General features: G+C 42.5%; 2 protein-coding genes across 5 annotated transcripts in view; one reads left to right on the top strand and one right to left on the bottom strand.

Annotated features, from left to right (window-relative positions):
• LOC309384253 (uncharacterized protein) overlaps positions 1-4,053 on the bottom strand; it is a 136,255-nt gene extending 132,202 nt beyond the window's left edge. The window contains exon 1 of the mRNA XM_081937512.1: positions 3,973-4,053. The gene's annotated coding sequence lies outside the window, so the exon portion shown is untranslated. The remainder of the gene's footprint in view (positions 1-3,972) is intronic.
• Positions 3,979-21,592, top strand: part of LOC309384262 (uncharacterized protein) — a 58,970-nt gene continuing 41,356 nt past the window's right edge. For 2 of the 4 annotated variants that reach the window (XR_014173992.1, XR_014173993.1), the window contains exons 1-2: positions 7,288-7,611; positions 15,698-18,763. Coding sequence is in view for 1 of the 4 variants with exons in the window: in XM_081937536.1 (XP_081793662.1) it covers positions 16,405-18,096 (1,692 nt within the window). In the remaining 3 variants the exon portion in view is untranslated. Of the gene's footprint in view, positions 4,064-7,287; positions 7,612-15,697; positions 20,661-21,592 lie in introns of those variants that run through there. The other 2 variants (XM_081937536.1, XR_014173994.1) reach the window with 2 other exon arrangements.

The following is a 21,592-nucleotide window of genomic DNA, read 5'->3' as shown; positions in this document are numbered from 1 at the left end:
TCACCAGGTTGGAATTTTGACTGAAACTTTTCCCACAATCAGGACATTCAAAGGGTTTCTCTCCTGTGTGAGTCCTCTGGTGTGACATTAGGCTGGATTTGTGCCTGAAATCTTTCCCACAGTCAGGACATTCAAAGGGTTTTTCTCCTGTGTGAGTCCTCTGGTGTTTCAATAGGCAGGAATTCTGACTGAAACCTTTTCCACAGTCAGGACATTCAAAGGGTTTCTCTCCTGTGTGAGTCCTCTGATGTATCACTAGGTTGGCATTCTGACTGAAACCTTTCCCACAGATAGGACATTCGAAAGGTTTTTCTCCTGTGTGACTCCTCTGGTGTCTCACCAGATAGGAATTATTACTAAAGCTTTTGCCACAATCAGGACATTCATATGATTTCTTTTTTGTGTGCATCCTCTAGTATATTACTAGGCCGGTGTTTAGAGTGAAACTTTTCCCACAATCAGGATTCTCCCTGGTGTGAGTTCTCTAATGTATCACCATTTTGCCATGCTCACTTCGTTGGGAGCACATGTAGGGCTCCTCTCCTATGTGGGTCCTTCCATGAACCACAAGGGAAGAGTTCTGACTAAAGCTTTGGCCACATTTGTATTGCTTTTCTCCAGTGTGTATCATTTCGTGCACACTCAGTTGTGATTTGAAATACGCACTTTAACCACAAAAGCCATTTCTATGGAGCTGCAAAACAGGATCACGTGACCCTAAAACAGGGCAACCGTCATGTGAGTTAGCTGCAAGGATTCAAAAATAAAATCACGTAACCATGGGGCTGCTGCAATAGTCGTAAGTGTGAAAAATGGTCATCAGTCAGGTTTTTCAGTGGCATTTTCACTTCGAATGGCTACTAAACAAACAGTGATAAGCCGAGGATTACTTGTAATGTATCCATACTCTACTTTTTCCAGTTTGAAATCTCTTCTTGATTACCTGCTGGGGAAAGAGGAGAATTTTGTGGGTTTCTGAAGGAAATGGAAATGTTTTGATTTCTGGCTTGATTGACTTTCCTTTTTAACATTGCTTGTTATTCTCCGTTGTTTGGAGTTATCTTATTGGCATCCTCTTTGCCTGTAAGATTCAAAGAAATTGTTTATAAAATGGTTGCAGAAGATGTAAAAAAGAAAACTATATACATTAAAGGTAAAAAGGAAATATTCCACAATGCTAAAATAACCTTAGATTAATGATGATTTATTTGACGTATTGAAAATTACAGAGATCCAAGTTCACATTTGCACTCAACCATGAAATTCTCTGGTTGACTTGAATCAATACAAATTCTTAGAATAGCAATTATTGGATAGAATTGCTGTAATTAAGATGAATATAAATATAATAGAATAATAGAGTGGGAAGGGACCTTAAAGGTCTTCTAGTCCAACTCTCTGCTCTACCATTTTAGAAGTGGACTTCGAATCTCTTTTTGGAAGCCTCCAGTGATGGAGCACCCAAAACGTCTGAAGGCAAGCTATTCCATTGGTTGATTGCTGTAATCGTTAGGAATTTTCTTTTTAGCTATAGGTTGCTTCTCCCTTTGGTTAGTTTCCATCCATCGTTTCTTTTGGTACTTTGGAGAATAAATGGACGTTTTTGTCTTCATAGGAGCCCCTCAAATATTGGAATACTGTTGTCATGTCTCCACTCGTCCTTCTCATTAGACTAGACATGCCCAATTCCTATAACCATTCTTTGTATGTTTTAACCTCCAGCACCCTAATTACCAAAAATACATTTTCTGTTTTAGACTTTACAAATACTTGTAAGTGATACTCCATTTAAACAGTGGCAGATGGAGATCTCTGAGTTTATATAACAAGGGATAAAACCAAGAATTAAATATAAATTATTCCAAGACGCTAAGGAAAGAGGAGGTTGGGTTTACCAGATTTGAAATTGTACTTTGATGCTTGTTTTGTCTGGCAAAAAGAGTGGGTGACTCTCCAAATTAAGAGGTTACATGAGCTAGAGGGCCATGAATTAAGATTTTGATGGCATGACTATTTATGGCATGATATGGTTAGGGAATGCTATAAAAGCATTGAATTTTGGAAATACAAAGAAGAGCTTTTTATAATTTATGGTGGGCATGTCACAAAGCAAAGAAATGGACTAAGATACATCTTAATAGAAGACTTAATAGGATTAATGGATAAAGAACTTTTAAAAAATGAAACACAGTTGTTATATATGTTGATTGAGGCAGGACTATTTTGTGCACAAAAATGGAAGAATATTTTCATTCCCACAATGGACGAATGGCTGCAAAAGCTGATAGAGTTAGCAGAGATGGGTAAATTGACTGCTTTGATTAAAGAAAAGAATAGATAGGTTTGTTGTTATAAAAGTGGCTAGTTTATATTATCTTATGAAAGTAAATAGTTGAGGTTTTATGTTAGCACCTTATTCTAGTGCACCAAAAAGAGTCAGAATTCAATGCTTTTCTTTTCCTTATCCCCTTAACCCTACACTTATCTCGCTCCCCCTTTTCCTCCCTTCTACCATTATTTTCATTTTTCTTTGCACTTCTATATTTTATATTTTGATGAATTAATAATTTTTTCGTGAACGAAACCCCCAAATTCTTAGCACTGCAAAGGGTTTCTGTGAAATATATCTGGAAGTGATGGGGATAGATTATACAATTGTAGATATATGCATTCAGAGAAAAATAGAAATAAACAAACCTACAAACGTATATATTTGGAAAATCTATGTGTTTTCAGCCCAACAAGTATTCCAAAATTGTTACAGTCAAACCTTTCGATACTTTCAGAGATGTGGGGGCCTTAACTGATGAAATGATGCCTAAAGCCTCTGCAAGATTTGAAACAACCGTTTTGCCCATGAAAGTAAGGGCAGAAAATACTTTCCACAACTACTCTGTTGACATTCCCATTGAAGCAGTCCCCACTTACTGACTGCATTTGGGACTTGCATGTGTCACTAAGCAGCTTGATCATGAAGCATGATGTCACCTGACAGTGCCAACTTACATCTGTTCTTCTGCAGTTGTGGGTTGTTAAAGGCAATTTCACTGGACCCTGACTGGCAACTTCCTGCTGGCATCCCCACTGAGTTTGTCAGAAAGGTAGTTGGGAAGGTCACAAATGGGGATCAGGAGTGTAGGATGCTGCAACCATCATAAATGTCCGCTGGCTGGGAGAACCCAAATTGGTGCAACTCCTTTTCCTGCATATTCATAACCACAGGAACTGCTGACTTGTTCAGGTCACTGAAGAAATGTTAGGAGGCCCACAGATTTCTGGACCACGTCTGCAGTTGCTTTTGCAGTGCCATAGTAAAAGGCACTGTAAAAGCCAACTAAAAAGGTCAACAGAACCTTTTTAGTTGAACCTGGTTAATACATGGATGGGGCACCAATAGGAAATATCCTGCTTGTTGGCTAGACATGGAAGTAAAAAAATCAAAAAGACACAGTGGCAGATCAGTCCAATATTATTGCCAAGAAAACATAACAGGGTCCATAACAGAAGAAAAGAGTTGAAATTGGAAATCTTCCAGTCTACAGAAGAGGAGGCCGAGGGGTGAAATGATAGCCGTCTTCCAATACCTGAGGGGCTGCCACAAAGAAGAGGGGCTCAACCTCTTCCCCAGAGCATCTGAAGTCAGAACGAGAAGCAATGGATGGAAACGAACCAAGGAGAGAAGCAACCCAGAAACAAGGAGACCTTTCCTGACTGTGACAACAATTAACCGGTTTGCCTGCAGAAGTTGTGGATGCTCCATCACTGGAGGCTTTCAGGAAGAGACTGGACAGCCATGTGCCTGAAATGTAAAAGGTCTTCTGCTGGAGAAGGGGGCTGGACTAGATGACCTCAAAGCTCCCTCCCAACTGTTATTCCACATTCTATCTAGTTGCTTCTCTGCTTCCAGGCCGTGGAGGGAACCAAAGAGCCCGAGTCGCTCCCGGATTCTCCTCCCACCTGCCCTCAACTCACCTCCCAGCTGCAGCTTTGAGCCTTGGAAGAGCCGCCAGAGCCTCTCTGCACGAAACTTTCCCCTCTCTTCCGTGATTGTTTGGAAGAGGAAGTTCCTCTGTGCTCCTTTTTCCATTCTTTCTAGCAATACAATACTCAATGGTTTTAACTCCTTTAAGGTCAACCGGAGGGGCTGCTATTGTACTGTTGGCTCTTCAGTCGCAGGTGCTGCCATCTCCTGATAGGAGGTTGAAAAACAGGCTTGTCCCATCTTTACCAATTGGCATTGGCCAGATCCTCTCACTGATTATGTGCCATCAATCATTTTCAGACTCCTAGCAACCTATATTTGCAGCTGAGCTGTTGGAAAAAATGTCCTTCTGGGCTCTGCTCCAAGTGGGGAAAAAGACACTGGAGGCATGGAGGCTGCTTAAAAAGATGGTTTATTTTTTTTTCATTTTTAAAAATTTTTAAACATAAAAGACATTAAATGTTTTTCATCCATTACATACAGCATGTCGTTTGGTTACAAATGTTTTTGCATCCATATATTCGATTACATATACAATCACAGTTTTTCCATCCAATATAACCAAAAACCTCACTTTCCTTGTACAGCATATGTTCACTTACGATTAATATTTCTTTCTTTTCAATAAGCTTAATTCTCTTACATTCTTGATTGTCTGCTTAACAACAACGTACCTTTATGCAATCATTGTCTCATTTTAAATATTTTTACAGTATAAAAGAATTTACCAAGTGTTTATGTTTATATATCTTTCGCTACTTTCAACAGGATATCTTTATAGTATGCACTTAGAGTTATATATTATATTACCAATCTTCTATCAAATGTACATTGGTTCATTTATTATCTTTATCCTTCATTTTATAACAAAAAATTCTAAATTATTCATATATATGTCAGTGTTTCATTGTATTATTGTTAGTCTAAGACGATTATTGTGTTTTTGCTTTTCTCCTTCAGTTAAAACATTGTATCGTTATTAGTCTATTTAACAACTGATGAAAGAAATGTCCTTCTGGGTTCGGCTCCAAGTGGGGAAAAAGACACTGGAGACATGGAGGCTGCTTGGAAAGATGGTTTTAATGGTGGACAGGACCACATGGCCTGAGTCCTGAACAGAAAAGGTGATCGCATGCTTCAATGTTGTGGAGAAGAAGAGAAAGGCCGATGGAGGGGCTTGCTAGGCTTTTTATAACCTATTCAGTCCGACCTCTCTGTTTCCTGTTCCTGTGTAAGAAATGTATTCTGATTGGTTGTCAGACTCACATGGGCCCATGCAGGGGCAACACTCTAGGCTGAGTCCAGGTTTGGTTGAATTCTCAGAGTTCTCAGATGCCATGTGGTCAGTTGAGTAAAGGCTTATATTATCATGCCTTCATTCCCATCCCCCTGGAGCTGAAGGGGAGAACTCTTTATTATGTAAAGGGATTGGATTGGTCTTCTTAACGGCCCATTGACAAAGTGGGCGGAGGCAGGAAGCTACAGGGAGCTATTCTCAATTTAAAACATGTTTCTTCCTTTTCACATCCAGGGAAATATAATATTCTGCCTTATCAATATTTCCTAGGATATTTCATTTTTCTGGGAGAGGGCTGGGTGATAACTTCCTACACAACATTATTGTATTCTCACTTTTCTCCTTCAATTAAAACATAAGTAAAACATTTTTCATGTTCAGGTTCTTTTTTCCAGCCACTGATAAAACAAATCCCATATCTTATAAAATTGCTCGTCTTCTTTTCTCTAATTTCAAATGTCAATTTGCTCGTTTCAGCGCACTCCATTATCTTTCAAATAACTTTTGGTATCATTTCGTTTTTCCAGTTTTTTTGCAAATACAATTCTAGCTGCTGTTAAAATGTTTAGAATCAAACTTTGTTGTAAATTTCTGGTATGATTCCCAGTAAAAAGATCTCTGGTTTGAGGTCTATGTGTTTATGTATCATTTTCTCCAACCACATGTGGATTTTAGTCCAGTATCTTTTAGCTTCAATACAAGTCCACCACATGTGGTAGTATGAACCCGGTATCTGATGACATTTCCAACACTTTTCCGATTTATTCTTGGACATTCTTGCAATTCTCGTTGGGGATAGATGCCACCTGTAGAACATCTTATACAAATTTTCTCTATATGCAGTTGACATTGTCATTTTATAATTTTGAGACCACAGTTTCTGCCATTTTTCTAAATCTATCCCATACACAAAATTCCCCCCCCCCAAGCTATCATAGTTTCTTTAACTTGTTCCTCTTGTAATTTAGCCACAGAGATAACAGGTCCATCCCACCTGACTGAGGGTCCAGCACCGCCTGAACTGCACAGGTCTGGGCGAGCCACCAGAAAGCCCGCCTACCTGCATGACTACATTACAAGCTGGACGAACCCAACTAAGAGGGGAGAGTGTTACATACTGACAATCAGTATGATAGTTTCCACCAAGGTCCTCTGTTCCGGCAGGAACAGTATTCGAATCTAATTGGTTGAAGGGTCTGACAGAGCCCTATAAAAGGGCTGCTGCCAGACAGAGTCTTTGCTGGATTGTACATAGTTGTCACTTAATAAAGAGCTGTCGTTTGCTGAAGCCTGAGTCTGCCTCATCCATTCACCAAATCTAACAATAATATTCTGCCTTTTCAATATTTCCTAGGATGTTTCATTTTTCTAGGAGAGGGCTGGGTGCTAACTTCCTACAGTGTGGCTGTAATTGCCTAAAAAGACAATTCAGTCCTCGCCTGCAGCATCACAGGGATAGTCAAAAAGTCACATGAAGTGTTAGTATTGTGTTATACTGTATTAGTAAGACTACACTTTGAATACTGCATCCAGTTTTGGTCACCAGGATACAAAGTATTTAGACTGTAGAAAGAGTGCAGAGAAGAACAAAGTCATGTAGGGGATTGGTGGGTAAAACATACAATGTATAATTGTAGGAATTGGGTAACAGAGAGAAAAACCGGATAATGTGATAGCAGTTTTTCAGTAATTATTATATTTCGCTTAGGGTTCCCAGGTGTCCACTATTTGAGCCGACAGTCCACTTTTTTCACATTATGTTCACTATTTTTTTTCACAAAATAGTGGACATTTTTTTTATTCAAAAGCTTTATGATGAAATGGTACGTAATCTAAAGCTGTACAGTCTAAGAGAATAAGGATAGGAGAATCGCGTTTTTGTCTTTTTTTTTTTCATAAGTTAGAATGAGACAAAGATCGAATATCCATTGAAACCCCCCACCCCGTCCGCTATTTTTTGGAAGCAGACCTGGCAACCCTAATTTCACTTAGCTCAGCTGCACAAATATAGGTTGCTAGGAGTCTGAAAATGATTGATAGCACATAATCAGTGAGAGGATCTGTCCAATGCCATTGGTAGAGATGGACAAGCCTGTTTTTCAGCCTCCTATCAGGAGATGGCAGCACCTGCGACTGAAGAGCCAACAGTACAATAGCGGCCTCTCCGATTGACCTTAAAGGAGTTAAAACCATTGAGTATTGTATTGCTAGAAAGAATGGAAAAAGGAGCACAGAGGAACTTCCTCTTCTGAAACACTCACGGAAGAGAGGGGAGAGTTTCGTGCAGAGAGGCTCTGGCGGCTCTTCCGAGGCTCCAAGCAGCAGCTGGGAGGTGAGTTGAGGGCAGGTGGGAGGAGAATCCGGGAGCAACTCGGGCTGTTTGGTTCCCTCCACGGCCTGGAAGCAGAGAAGCAACTAGATAGAATGTGGAATAACAGTTGAGAGGGATCTTTGAGGTCATCTAGTCCAGCCCCCTTCTCCAGCAGGAGACCTTTTACATTTCAGGCACATGGCTGTCCAGTCTCTCCCTGAAAGCCTCCAGTGATGGAGCATCCACAACTCCTGTAGGCAAACCGGTTAATTGTTGTCACAGTCAGGAAAGGTCTCCTTGTTTCTGGGTTGCTTCTCTCCTTGATTCGTTTCCATCCATTGCTTCTCGTTCTGACTTCAGATGCTCTGGGGAAGAGGTTGAGCCCCTCTTCTTTGTGGCAGCCCCTCAGGTATTGGAAGACGGCTATCATTTCACCCCTCGGCCTCCTCTTCTGTAGACTGGAAGATTTCCAATTTCAACTCTTTTCTTCTGTTATGGACCCTGTTATGTTTTCTTGGCAATAATATTGGACTGATCTGCCACTGTGTCTTTTTGATTTTTTTACTTCCATGTCTAGCCAACAAGCAGGATATTTCCTATTGGTGCCCCATCCATGTATTAACCAGGTTCAACTAAAAAGGTCCTATTGACCTTTTTGTTTGGCTTTTACTGTGCCTTTTTCTATGGCACTGCAAAAGCAGCTGCAGACGTGGTCCAGAAATCTGTGGCCTCCTAACATTTCTTCAGTGACCTGAACAAGTCAGCAGTTCCTGTGGTTATGAATATGCAGGAAAAGGAGTTTCACCAATTTGGGCTCTGCCAGCCAGCGGACATTTATGATGGTTGAAGCATCCCACACTCCTGATCCCCATTTGTGACCTTCCCAACCTGCTTCTGACAAGCAAACTCAGTGGGGAAGCCAGCAGGAAGTTGCCAGTCAGGGTCCGGTGAAATTGCCTTTAACAACCCACAACTGCAGAGGAACAGATGTAAGTTGGCACTGTCAGGTGACATCATGCTTCATGATCAAGCTGCTTAGTGACACATGGAAGTCCCAAATGCAGTCAGTAAGTGGGGACTGCTTCAATGGGAATGTCAACAGAGTAGTTGTGGAAAGTATTTTCTGCCCTTACTTTGATCTCAGGACTTTCATGGGCAAAACGGTTGTTTCAAATCTTGCAGAGGCTTTAGGCATCATTTCACCAGTTAAGGCCCCCACATCTCTGAAAGTATCGAAAGGTTTGACTGTAACAATTTTGGAATACTTGTTGGGCTGAAAACACATAGATTTTCCAAATATATAAGTTTGTAGGTTTGTTTATTTCTATTTTTCTCTGAATGCATATATCTACAATTGTATAATCTATCCCCGTCACTTCCAGATATATTTCACAGATTTGCAGTGCTAAGAATTTGGGGTGTTTTGTTCACAAAAAAATTATTAATTGATCAAAATATAAAATATAGAAGTGCAAAGAAAAATGAAAATAATGGTAGAAGGGAGGAAAAGGGGAAGCGAGATAAGTGTAGGGTTAAGGGGATAAGGAAAAGAAAAGCATTGAATTCTGACTCCTTTTGGTGCACTAGAATAAGGTGCTAACATAAAACCTCAACTATTTACTAAACTAGCCACTTTTATAACAACAAACTTATCTAATCTACAGAACTCAAAATCAAACTATATTTTTTCTCTATCTCAAGATCAAAGTCCAAAAGGAGTTTCCACGTACAAACAAATTATTCCTATTCTTTTCTTTAATCAAAGCAGTCAATTTACCCATCTCTGCTAACTCTATCAGCTTTTGCAGCCATTCGTCCATTGTAGGAATGAAAATATTCTTCCATTTTTGGGCAGAAAGTATTCCTGCCTCAATCAACATATATAACAACTGTGTTTCATTTTTTAAAGTTCTTTATCCATTAATCCTAAAATAATCCTGGTTTTATTTTATTTTATATTTATTTTATATTCACTTTAATAGTCTTCTATTAAGATGTGTATCTTACTCCATTTCTTTGCTTTGTGACATGCCCACCATAAATTATAAAAAGCTCTTCTTTGTATTTCCAAAATTCAATGCTTTTATAGCATTCCCTAACCATATCATGCCATAAATAGTCATGCCATCAAAATCTTAATTCATGGCCCTCTAGCTCATGTAACCTCTTAATTTGGAGAGTCACCCACTCTTTTTGCCAGACAAAACAAGCATCAAAGTACAATTTGAAATCTGGTAAACCCAACCCCCTCTTTTCTTAGCCTCTTGGAATAATTTATATTTAATGCTTGGTTTTAACCCTTGTTATATAAACTTAGAGATCTCCATCTGCCGCTGTTTAAATGGAGTATCACTTACAAGTATTTTTTTTTGAATAATCTTTATTGGTTATACATTTTCTTTTTGACAAGACATACAAATACAACTTTAAACATACAACCCGCCCCCCTCAGTTATTATTAACAACTGCTTTAACTTCTCCAGTTTTAAGCCCCTGCTGTTCTCTTTGTCGCCCACATATACCATAAGTTCCAGCTAAGATAATGTTCCGTTTCTCCTTTGTCCCTCAGCCAACCCGTCATTCTGTCCATTTCTGCACATTCATAAATCTTTTTAAGTATGACTTCTGATGGTATGGTAGTAGATTTCCAAAATTGTTCATATGTTATTCTTGCGGCCACAATTATATGAAGGCTCAAATGCCATATATTTATTTATTTTATTTATTATTCATATTTATAGACCGCCCCCTCTCCCAAAAGGGACTCGGGGCGGTGTACAGTCACTAAAATGCGTTATAAAATACATACATAAAACAGTTAAATAATTAAATACGTAGGTGGAGGAGGTTGCAAGACTGTATATAGAATAATAAATATAGTACATTAAAGGCTCTAATAACCCAAGAGTTAAAATATTACCCAAAATTACCCATTAAAATATATCCATCGGGAGGTAAAAACTAAGAATGTGCCAGGCCAGCTAATCGAAACAGGTGAGTCTTCAATTTTTGACGGAAGGAACGGAAGTCAGTGGTAGTTCTAATGTCGGGGGGGAGGTCATTCCAGAGGGTTGGGCCCATCACAGAGAAGGTCCTACCCCTAGGCGTCGCCCGCTGGCACTGCCTAGTGGATGGCACCAGTAGTAGTCCCTCCCTGTGAGAGCGGATTGGTCGTAGGGATGTGTGCGGGAGGATACGATCCCGCAGGTAACTGGGTCCTGTGCCATGGAGCGCTTTAAAGATGGTAATCAATACCTTGAAACGCACCCGAAAAACCACAGGTAGCCAGTGCAGCTCGCGCAGGAGAGGTGTCACGTGGGAGTATCTTGAGCTCCCCATAATCACCCGCGCGGCTGCGTTCTGGACTAGCTGTAGTCTTCGGATGCGTACCAAGGGAAGCCCCATGTAGAGGGCATTGCAGTAGTCCAGGCGAGACGTCACCAGCGCATGAGTGACCGTGCGTAGGGCATCCCGGTCCAGTAGGGGGCGCAATTGATGCACCAGGCGAACCTGGTGGAACGCCCCCTTGCCACGGCTGCCACATGGTCATTCATAGACAGCCGGGCATCTAGGAGGACGCCCAAATTGCGCGCCCGCTCCACAGGGGGGAGTTGTTCACCCGCTATGGCCAGCGATGGAGTTAGCTGGCTGAACCGGGGTGCCGGTAGCCACAGCCACTCAGTCTTGGAGGGGTTGAGTTTGAGTCTGTTGTCCCCCATCCAGACCCCGACGGCTTCCAAACACCGGGACATCACTTCGACAGCCTCGTTGGGGTGGTTTGGGGTTGAGATGTACAGCTGCGTATCATCAGCGTACAGATGGTATTCAACCCCAAAACCACGGATGATCTCCCCCAGCGGCTTCACATATGCATTGAACAGGAGGGGCGAGAGGACCGACCCCTGCGGCACCCCACAAGAGAGTGGCCTCAGGGTCGACCTCTGCCCCCCTATCAACACACATTGCATCCGGTCAGAGAGGTAGGAGCCGAACCACCGTAGAACGGTGCCTCCGACTCCCATCCCCCCCAGCCGGCGCAATAGGATACCATGGTCGATGGTATCAAAAGCCGCTGAGAGGTCTAATAGGACCAGGATAGAGGAACAACCTCTATCTCTGGCCCTCCAGAGATCATCAACCAACGCGACCAAGGCTGTCTCCGTGCTGTGCCCGGGTCGGAAACCGGACTGGCGTGAGTCTAGATATTCGGATTCATCGAGGTGTCGCGGAAATTGCTGCGCCACCACATTCTCAACAACCTTCGCCAAAAAGGGAAGGTTGGAGACTGGACGGTAATTAGCTAGTTCCGTTGGGTCCAGTGAAGGCTTCTTGAGCAGGGGCCTCACCACCGCCTCTTTCAAGGCGGTTGGCAAGGATCCCTCACCCAACGAAGCGTTCACCAGGCCCAGAAGCCAGCCTCGTGTCGTCTCCCAGGATGCCAGTACCAGCCAGGAGGGACACGGGTCCATTGAACATGTGGTGGGTCGCAGCCGTCCACGTAACCTGTCCAAATCCTCGGGGGCAACAGAGTCAAACTCCTCCCAGAGTGGTCTCACAAGACTCGCTGTTGACGGTTCGTCCGGTCCACTGAAGGGGGCCCATCCGCTCCGGATCTGAGTGACTTTGTCCTGCAGATATTCCCCAAACTCCTCTGCTCTTCCCTGCAGGGGTGCCCCCCGCGTCCTCTGTGATAGGAGGGAGCGGGTCACCCGAAACAGGGCGGCAGGGCGGTTATCGGCGGACGCAATAAGGGCGGCACAATGTCTACGTTTGGCCGCCCTTAATGCCACAAGGTAAGTCCGCAAGTAGGCTCTTACCTGTGCTCGATCAGATTCGGAGCGTGAGGACCTCCACCTGCTCTCTAGACGTCTCCTGTGGCGTTTCATCACCCTCAGCTCCTCAGTAAACCAAGGAGCCCGGGTGGAACGCTGCCGCAGGAGACGTCGCAAAGGCGCAACCCGGTCCAAGGCCCCAGCCGCCGCCCTATTCCAGGCGGCCGCTAGGTCCTCCGACCGGGAGCGGGTCAGGGCTATAGGTATTGGCCCAAGCTCCGTCTGGAATCTATCCGGTTCCATCAGGTGCCTGGGGCGGTACCAGCTTAGACAGTCTGGTTCCGCCTCCTCGCGGTGGGAGGTAGCACCAGGGAAGTTCAGCCAGAGAGATGAGTGATCAGACCATGACAGGGGCGTGATGACTAAATCCCCCATTCCCAGATCACTCGTCCACTGCTCAGATATGAAAACAAGGTCCAGTGTGTGACCACCTTCGTGAGTGGGGCCCTGAACTAATTGGGTCAGGTCCATGGCCGTCATGGAAGCCATGAACTCCCGAGCCACCTCAGAAGCCTCTCCCGTCGACGGCAAGTTGAAATCCCCCATAACCAGAAGCTTGGGGGTCTCAACTGCCGTTTCCGAGATCAGCTCGAGGAGCTCGGGCAGGGCTGCTGATGCATAGCGAGGAGCCAAGTATACAATCAGCAAGCCCCACTGCCTCCCTGGGCCCCATTTCACACCAAGGGACTCACACCCGGGTAAAATATAGATTTACTCATGTTTTCTGGTTTTATGCTTAGTAATAAAGTCTCGGGTTTCCATTCCATACTTGTCTCGGTAACCTCTCTTAGCCAGTTTTAATTACAAGTATTTGTAAAGTCTAAAACAGAAAATGTATTTTTGGTAATTAGGGTGCTGGAGGTTAAAACGTACAAAGAATGGTTATAGGAATTGGGCATGTCTAGTCTAAATTGCAGGACTAGTGGAGACATGACAACAGTATTCCAATATTTGAGGGGCTCCTATGAAGAGAAAGACAAGTCAATTTATTTTCCAAAGTACCAAAAGAAACGATGGATGGAAACTAACCAAAGAAAGAAGCAACCTATAACTAAAAAGAAAATTCCTAACGATTACAGCAATCAACCAATGGAATAGGTTGCCTTTAGAAGTTTTGGGTGCTCCATCACTGGAGGCTTCCAAAAAGAGATTTGACGGCCACTTCTGAAATGGTAGAGCAGAGGGTTGGACTAGAAGACCTTTAAGATCCCTTCCCACTCTATTATTCTATTATATTCATCTTAATTACAGCGATTCTATCCAATAATTTCTATTCTAAGAATTTGTGTTGACTCAAGTCAACAAGAGAATTTCATGGTTGAATGCAAATGTGAACTTGGATCTCTGTAATCTTTTTTTTTTATAATAATTTTTATTGTTTTTGTCTTTTCATCACATATTACAATCTTTATATCAACAGTTTGTACAATGTTACATCGTCGTATCTATATATGTTTTCCTCTCTTTACCATATATTACAATCATTATGTCATCTGATCTATACATTTTTATGATATTTTACATATTTACCTACTTTATATACAGTTCTATGTTTATTTATGTATAATTTATAATTTGTATTCCAGATTCTTTCCCAATCCGCTAGATCTATATTATAACCAAAGTTTTTGGCCCATGCTATTATACAGCCTTTGACTATTTCTTCTTCTAAATTTATTTCTAGCAAATATTTATACATTTTCGTTATAAATTTGTTTTCTGGGCCAATTAAGATTTTGTCTATTTGTTGCAGTTCTGTATATATTCCATATTCTTTTACATCTTTTTTGTATCTTGATTGTAATTGGAGGTATGGCCACCAATCTATATTTATATTATTCTCTTTTAGTTCTTGATTCGTTTTCAGATTCCCCTGGTTATCTAGAATTTCACTATACCTAACCATTTTTGATAGATCTAGCGTATTGGGGTGTGTCATAGCTTCCATGGTGGAAAGCCATGTCGGTATTTTAATGTAGTGTTTTGCTTTAATTTTGTTCCAGACCTGTATTAATGCTTCTCTGATATAATGTGTATGGAAGTATTTTTGTTTCTTTTTACTCTCTTCCCATAGGAAAAAGTGCCATTCTGTTTGCAGGTTTGCTAATATTCTTCTGTTTTTTAAATTTATCTAGTCTTTGATCCAAATTAGTGCTGCTGCGTTATAGTAGAGTTCCCAGTCAGGTAGCCCCATACCACCTCTGCTTCTATCGTCCTGTAATGCTTTCAGTTTTATCCTAGCTTTTTTCCCTTGCCAGATGAATTTTAGTATTATTTTGTTCAGTTCAGTAAAAAAAAAATTCTCTAGTTTTATGGGGATAGTTTGAAATAGATATAGGAATCTTACATACATACATACAATAGTAGAGTTGGAAGGGACCTTGGAGGTCTTCTAGTCCAACCCCCTGCCTAGGCAGGAAACCCTATACCGTTCCAGACAAATGGCTATCCAACATCTTCTTAAAGACTTCCAGTGTTGGGGCATTCACAACTTCTGGAGGCAAGCTGTTCCACTGATTAATTGTTCTAACTGTCAGGAAGTTTCTCCTCAGTTCTAAGTTGCTTCTCTCCTTGATTAGTTTCCACCCATTGCTTCTTGTTCTGTCCTCAGGTGCCTTGGAGAATAGCTTGACTCCCTCTTCTTTATGGCAACCCCTGAGATATTGGAACACTGCTATCATGTCTCCCCTAGTCCTTCTTTCTCTTAAGCTAGACATACCTAGTTCCTGCAACCGTTCTTCATATGTTTTAGTCTCCAGTCCCCTAATCATCTTTGTTGCTCTTCTCTGCACTCTTTCTAAAGTCTCCACATCTTTTTTACATCGTGGCGACCAGAACTGAATGCAGTATTCCAAGTGTGGCCTTACCAAGGCATTATAAAGTGGTATTAACACTTCACGTGATCTTGATTCTATCCCTCTGTTGATGCAGCCTAGAACTGTGTTGGCTTTTTTGGCAGCTGCTGCACACTGCACACTGCAGGCTCATATTTAAATGGTTGTCCACTAGAACTCCAAGATCCCTCTCACAGTTACTACTATTGAGCACGGTACCACCTATACTGTACCTGTGCATTCCGTTTTTGTTGCCTAAATGTAGAACCTTACTCTTTTCACCACCACTCTTTTCTTCAATGTGTCAAAGAAATCATAATTATTCTAAGGTTATTTTAGCATTGTGGAATATTTCTTTTTTACCTTTAATATATATGGTTTTCTTTTTCTTTTTTACATCTTCTGCAACCATTTTATAATCAATTACTTTGAATCTTACAGGGAAAGAGGATGCCAATAACAGAACTCCAGACAACTGAAAATAACAAGCAACGTTAAAAAGGAAAGCAAACCAAGCCAGAAATCAAAACATTTTCATTTCCTTCAGAAACCCACAAAATTCTCCTTCTTCCCCAGCAGGTGATCAAGAAGAGATTTCGAACTGGAGAAAGTAGAGTATGCGGAACACAAGGATACATTACAAGTAGTCCTCAGCTTATGACTGTTTAGTAGCCATTCGAAGTGACAATGCCACTGAAAAACCTGACTGATGACCATTTTTCACACTGATGACTATTACAGCAGCCCCATGGTCACGTGATTTATTTTTGAATCCTTGGCAGCTAACTCACATTTATGACAGTTGCCCTGTTTTAGGGTCATGTGATCCCGTTTTGCAGCTCCACAGACGTTTCTATTTTGGGCAAAGTGCGTATTTCAAATCACAATTGAGTGTGCACGAAATGATCCACGTTGGAGAAAAGCAATACTAATGTGGCCAAAGCTTTAGTCAGAACTGCTCCCTTGTGGTTCATGGAAGGACCCCCATAGGGGAGGAGTCCTACATGTGCTCCCAATGAAGTGAGCATGGCAACTTGGTGATACATTAGAGAACTCACACCAGGGAGAAACCCTTTGAATGCACTGACTGTGGGAAAAGTTTCAGTCTAAACACCAGCCTGGTAATATACTAGAGGATTCACACAAAAATGAAATCATATGAATGTCCTGATTGTGGCAAAAGCTTTAGTAATAATTCCTATCTGGTGAGACACCAGAAGACTCACGCAGGAGAGAAACCTTTTGAATGTCCTGATTGTGGGAAAAGTTTCAGTCGGAATGATGATCTGGTGACACACCAGAGGACTCACACAGGAAAGAAACCTTTTGAATGTCCTGATTGTGGGAAAAGTTTCAGTCGGAATGATGATCTGGTGACACACCAGAGGACACACACAGGAAAGAAACCCTTTGAATGTCCTGACTGTGGGAAAGGTTTTAGTCGGAATGCCCACCTAGTGGAACACCAGAGGTCTCACACAGGAGAGAAACCTTTCGAATGTCCTGAGTGTGGGAAAGGTTTCAGTCGGAATGCCAGCCTAGTGATACACCAGAGGACTCACACAGGAGAGAAACCCTTTGAATGTCCTGACTGTGGGAAAGGTTTCAGTCACAAATCCAGCCTGATGACACACCAGAGTATTCACACAGGAGAGAAACCCTTCAAATGTCCTAATTGTGGGAAAGGTTTCAGTCAGAATTGTGATCTGGTGAAACACCAGAGGACTCATACAGGAGAGAAACCCTTTGAATGCCCTAATTGTGGGAAACGTTTCAGTCAGAATTATGATCTGGTGAGACACCAGAGGACTCACACAGGAGAGAAACCCTTTGAATGTCCAGACTGTGGGAAAAGTTTCAGTCGGAATCATGATCTGGTGACACACCAGAGGACTCACACAGGAAAGAAACCCTTTGAATGTCCTGACTGTGGGAAAGGTTTCAGTCACAAATCCAGCCTAGTGAAACACCAGTGGACTCACGCAGGAAAGAAACCCTTTGAGTGTCCTGACTGTGGGAAAGGTTTCGGTCACAAATCCATCCTGATGACACACCAGAGGACTCACACAGGAGAGAAACCCTTCAAATGTCCTAATTGTGGGAAAGGTTTCAGTCAGAATTATGATCTGGTGATACACCAGAGGACTCACACAGGAGAGAAACCCTTTGAATGCCGTAATTGTGGGAAAGGTTTCAGTCAGAATTCCTCCTTAGTGAAACACCAGAGGACTCACACAGGAGAGAAACCCTTTGAATGCCCTAATTGTGGGAAAGGTTTCAGTCAGAATTCCTCCTTAGTGAAACACCAGTGGACTCACACAGGAGAGAAACCCTTTGAATGTCCTGATTGTGGGAAATGTTTCAGTCACAAATCCAACCTGATGACACACCAGAGGACTCACACAGGAAAGAAACCCTTTGAATGTCCTGAGTGTGGGAAAGGTTTCAGTGACAATTCTAACTTGGTGAAACACCAGAGGACTCACACAGGAGAGAAACCCTTCGAATGTCCTACCTGTGGGAAAAGTTTCAGTGACAATTCTAACTTGGTGATACACCAGAGGACTCACACAGGAGAGAAACCCTTCGAATGTCCTACCTGTGGGAAAAGTTTCAGTGACAATTCTAACTTGGTGAAACACCAGAGGACTCACACAGGGGAGAAACCTTTCGAATGTCCTGATTGTGGGAAAGGTTTCAGTCAGAATTTCTGCCTTGTGAGACACCAGAGGACTCACACAGGAGAGAAACCCTTTGAATGTCCTGACTGTGGGAAAAGCTTCAGTCACAAATCCAACCTGATGACACACCAAAGGACTCACACGAGAGGAACCGTGTAAGTTCCTGTTAGTGGCAAGAGTTGAACTCTGACTCATTTCAGATTTAGACCAGTAGGTGGAGAGAAAAAAGTGAAAACTCTTTCTTGATAAAGGTTGTTCAGAAATTGTGGAATTGCTCAAAAAGGCTTTTGGGTGGTAGGTGTTTTATATTGATTTTGGAATTCCACCATGTGGAGTTTCCGTCTCCTATCTTGTTGTCCTCCATATTATGAGTGCCATAATTCCCCAGCCATGATACAACTAATCCTCAAAATACAACTGTAATGGGGCCTGCCAACTTTGGTTGCATGTTGTAACAGTGGTTAAGTGAGATTACCTTGTTGAATTACCGCCACCCCCTTCTCTCCCTGATGAAGCCGTCAAATGAATGTGCAAGTCATTAAGCGCAACAGCGGCTACCTCAGAGTTTGGGGAAGCTCTTGGAGGCCTAGGGCTCAGGCCTGACTTACAAAGGCTTCCTTATCCAAACATTTGGTTCCTCCTGAGACTTTCCCTCCCTCACAGTTCCCCGTAGGTCTTTCCTTCCACCATAGTGAGGCAGGACATAAAGTGAAACTTGGCGATAAGAGTGAGATGAGACCTGAAATGAAGCAAATGAGTCTGGTAGAAAAACAGGAAGATTAAATGTCAAGCCTCAAAACTCACACCGGCCGCAGGTTCAGTTAAAGTTCAGTTAAAGTTCAGTCAACCACAAATACTTTATTGGAAAGTTAGACGCTTCCTGCAAATTAACTGTGACCCCAACCTGAAAAGGGGAAACAAGATGTTTATCTGCTTCTTGCATAGTAACAGCAATTTACCAATTAGTGAAGACATAATGTATTTCCGTGTTAGGCTGTTTTTGAGGAACATATAAGAACTCCCTTCTCCATAAGGAGTTTGTTTAGATATACAAATGGCTGTCTTGCCTATCTTGCTCTGAACCTTGGTACCAACTGAAGTTACTTCTTTTGATTCCGCACTCAGTCCCTTAATTTTCTGCAACAATAGAGTCTCCATATGGTCCCCATAGGCCTCTCCATCCCTCACAGGTCTTTCCTTCCACCATAGAGTCTCCACATGGTCCCCATAGGCCTCTCCATCCCTCAGAGTTCTTTCTTTCCACCATAGAATCTACACATGGTCCCCATAGGCCTCTCCATCCATTACAGGTATTTCCTTCCACCATAGAGTCTCCACATGGTCTCCATAGGCCTTTCCCTCCCCCACAGGGCCCCCACTTTACTGGAACCCTGCAATACTTAGGCCTGACTCCCTCCCTACCAGGCGTCACAGCCTCTTCCTCCTCCATACCTTTTGAAGATCTCTGAACCTCATGTGGGGAAGAGGGCAGGATATGCATCTCTTGCCTGTGTGACTGTGTCAACGAAGCAGCCGTTACTTTGACTGTGCTCGGTATTAATCCCTAGGCCATGCAATAGACTTGTGGAAGCAGCTGCCATTTTGCCATGGCTCCCTCTATGTCAATATGGTGGCTGCTTCTGGTTCACTGTTGTGTTGTAGTTGGGCAAACTGTTCTATTTTGCTACCTTAACTCTTTGTAGACTGTGTTACGGAGTTGTGGATGCACTGAAAATGCTGGCTGTGTCTGGGAGATCTCTAAAAGGGCAAATAATGGGTGGAATCTTGTTAAAATGAGGCCTAACCTAGAAGTAAAGAGAAATTGACTGTCAGTAAGAGCAATGAATCAATGCAATAGCTTGCCTCCAGGGATTGTGGGTGCTCCACACTGGAGATTTTGAAGAATAGGCTGGACAACCATTTAAGTGGGGTGATATAAAGCTCCTGCCTTGAGCAGCAGGTTGGACTAGAAGACCTCCAGGGTCCCTTCCAAGACTATAATGCTAGGTTTCCATGAATTTAGAGGCGGGTTAGAAATAGAGCAGCCCATGAACTTGCTTCTCGTAAAGTGGCTTAAAAAAAATTATTCAGAAAATTAATTTAAATTACAAACTCAACAAAAGAAAGAAATTAAAACAAAACAAAACAATAGACACAACATTTAAATAGGGAAAAAGGAGTTCAAGAAGACAAAAACAGATTTATATATATCACCATAATCATTGTCTCTGATCTGTCCAGGATGAAATATCTTTGTTTGATTCTTACGAATAAAACTTTTTCTTAATATTTTGGTTGAGAACAATAAAACCAACTATTGTGTCTTATTCCTCAAAATCATAAACCTCTGTTGTTGATCCATTTTCCCCAAAGAGTCCAGTCCAAATAGTTTTCCAGTTGGATATGGCAAGTCCATTTCCCAGTGACAACCAACTTCCCTTCAAAGTCCGTTCATCACACATCAAATCTGTTAACTCCAAATCTGTAGAATCCACATCTCCTTCAGCCTTCTCCAACCAACCAACAGTTTCCAAACCATGGTGAGGAGTCTTTTAAGAAGTGGCTGTGCTCCCCATGGGAGCTTCTTGGGAAGAGCTCAGGCTCACAAAGGAATTTCTTTGTGTACGGTCATAATCCCAAATGCTTCCATCAGTTTTTCAGGCCATTTCCAGGCTGTTTTTGAGCCGTATTTTGGTCATTTTTAGGCATTTTCTGGGGTGTTTGGGGGAAATTTTTCAGGCCGTTTATGAGCTGGTTTTTTGGCTGTTTTTGGCCATCTTTTAGGCCATTTTTCGGCTGTTGTCAGGCTCTATTTTGGGACATTTTTGGCTGTTTTTCGGGCATTTTCTGGGCTGCTTTTGGGCTGTTTTTCAGGTTGTTTCCAGGGTGGTTTTTGGCCCATTTGTGGCCTGTTTTCAGCGTTTTTCAGACAATTTCTGGGGATGGTTTTGGGCTAATTTTTGAGCCATTTTTCAGGCAGTTTCTGGGAGGGCTTTTGGCCATTTTGTGGACTTTTTTGCCGTTTTGGGGGACATTTCCAAGCTGTTTTTCAGGTGGGGGTGTGGCCAGCCAGTGGTCGAATTAGCCAGTTCACCAAACTGGGCAGAATTTTAATAACTGGTTTGCCCGAACCAATCCGAACCTGCTGAATCCCACCTCTGCCCAGAGGCCACCCTGAAGTCAATGGAATCTGGTCAGCTCCACTAGGTACACTGCTCACTGTGTAGATGACATTAGGGCCAAATTACAGAAGACAGAGGGGGCACCAGGAAAGGCGATCTCTGAACTTGTGGAATTAGCATACACAGTGTGTACTAACTGGTCTCAAACCTCAGGGAAGAAAGAACTTCAAAGGGCAAGAAGAAATGCAATTTTTCTCCTCCGGACTCTTAGACAGGAAGAGCAGGAGGCCAGGGGTGTAACTGCCAGAAGAATTGTATGAGGAGGTGATTTATGGGGACAGGTAGTTAGAATCCCAGGCCCGATCAGAGGAACCGGCCCTCCAGTTGGCAAAAGGGAAGAGGGTTAATATCTACACAGACAATAAATATGCATTTGGAGTTTTACTTGCTCATGGGGCTATTTGGAAAGAAAGGGGTACGCTCACTGCCCGGGGAGGGGGGAGGAATCAAACATGGGCCACAGATCATAGAAT

This window comes from Natrix helvetica (assembly GCF_964273705.1).
Source record: "Natrix helvetica genome assembly, chromosome: 1".
Lineage (NCBI taxonomy): Eukaryota > Metazoa > Chordata > Lepidosauria > Squamata > Natricidae > Natrix > Natrix helvetica.
The sequence above is the reverse complement of the archived record's forward strand: the minus strand, read 5'-3'. Positions and strand labels throughout refer to the sequence as shown.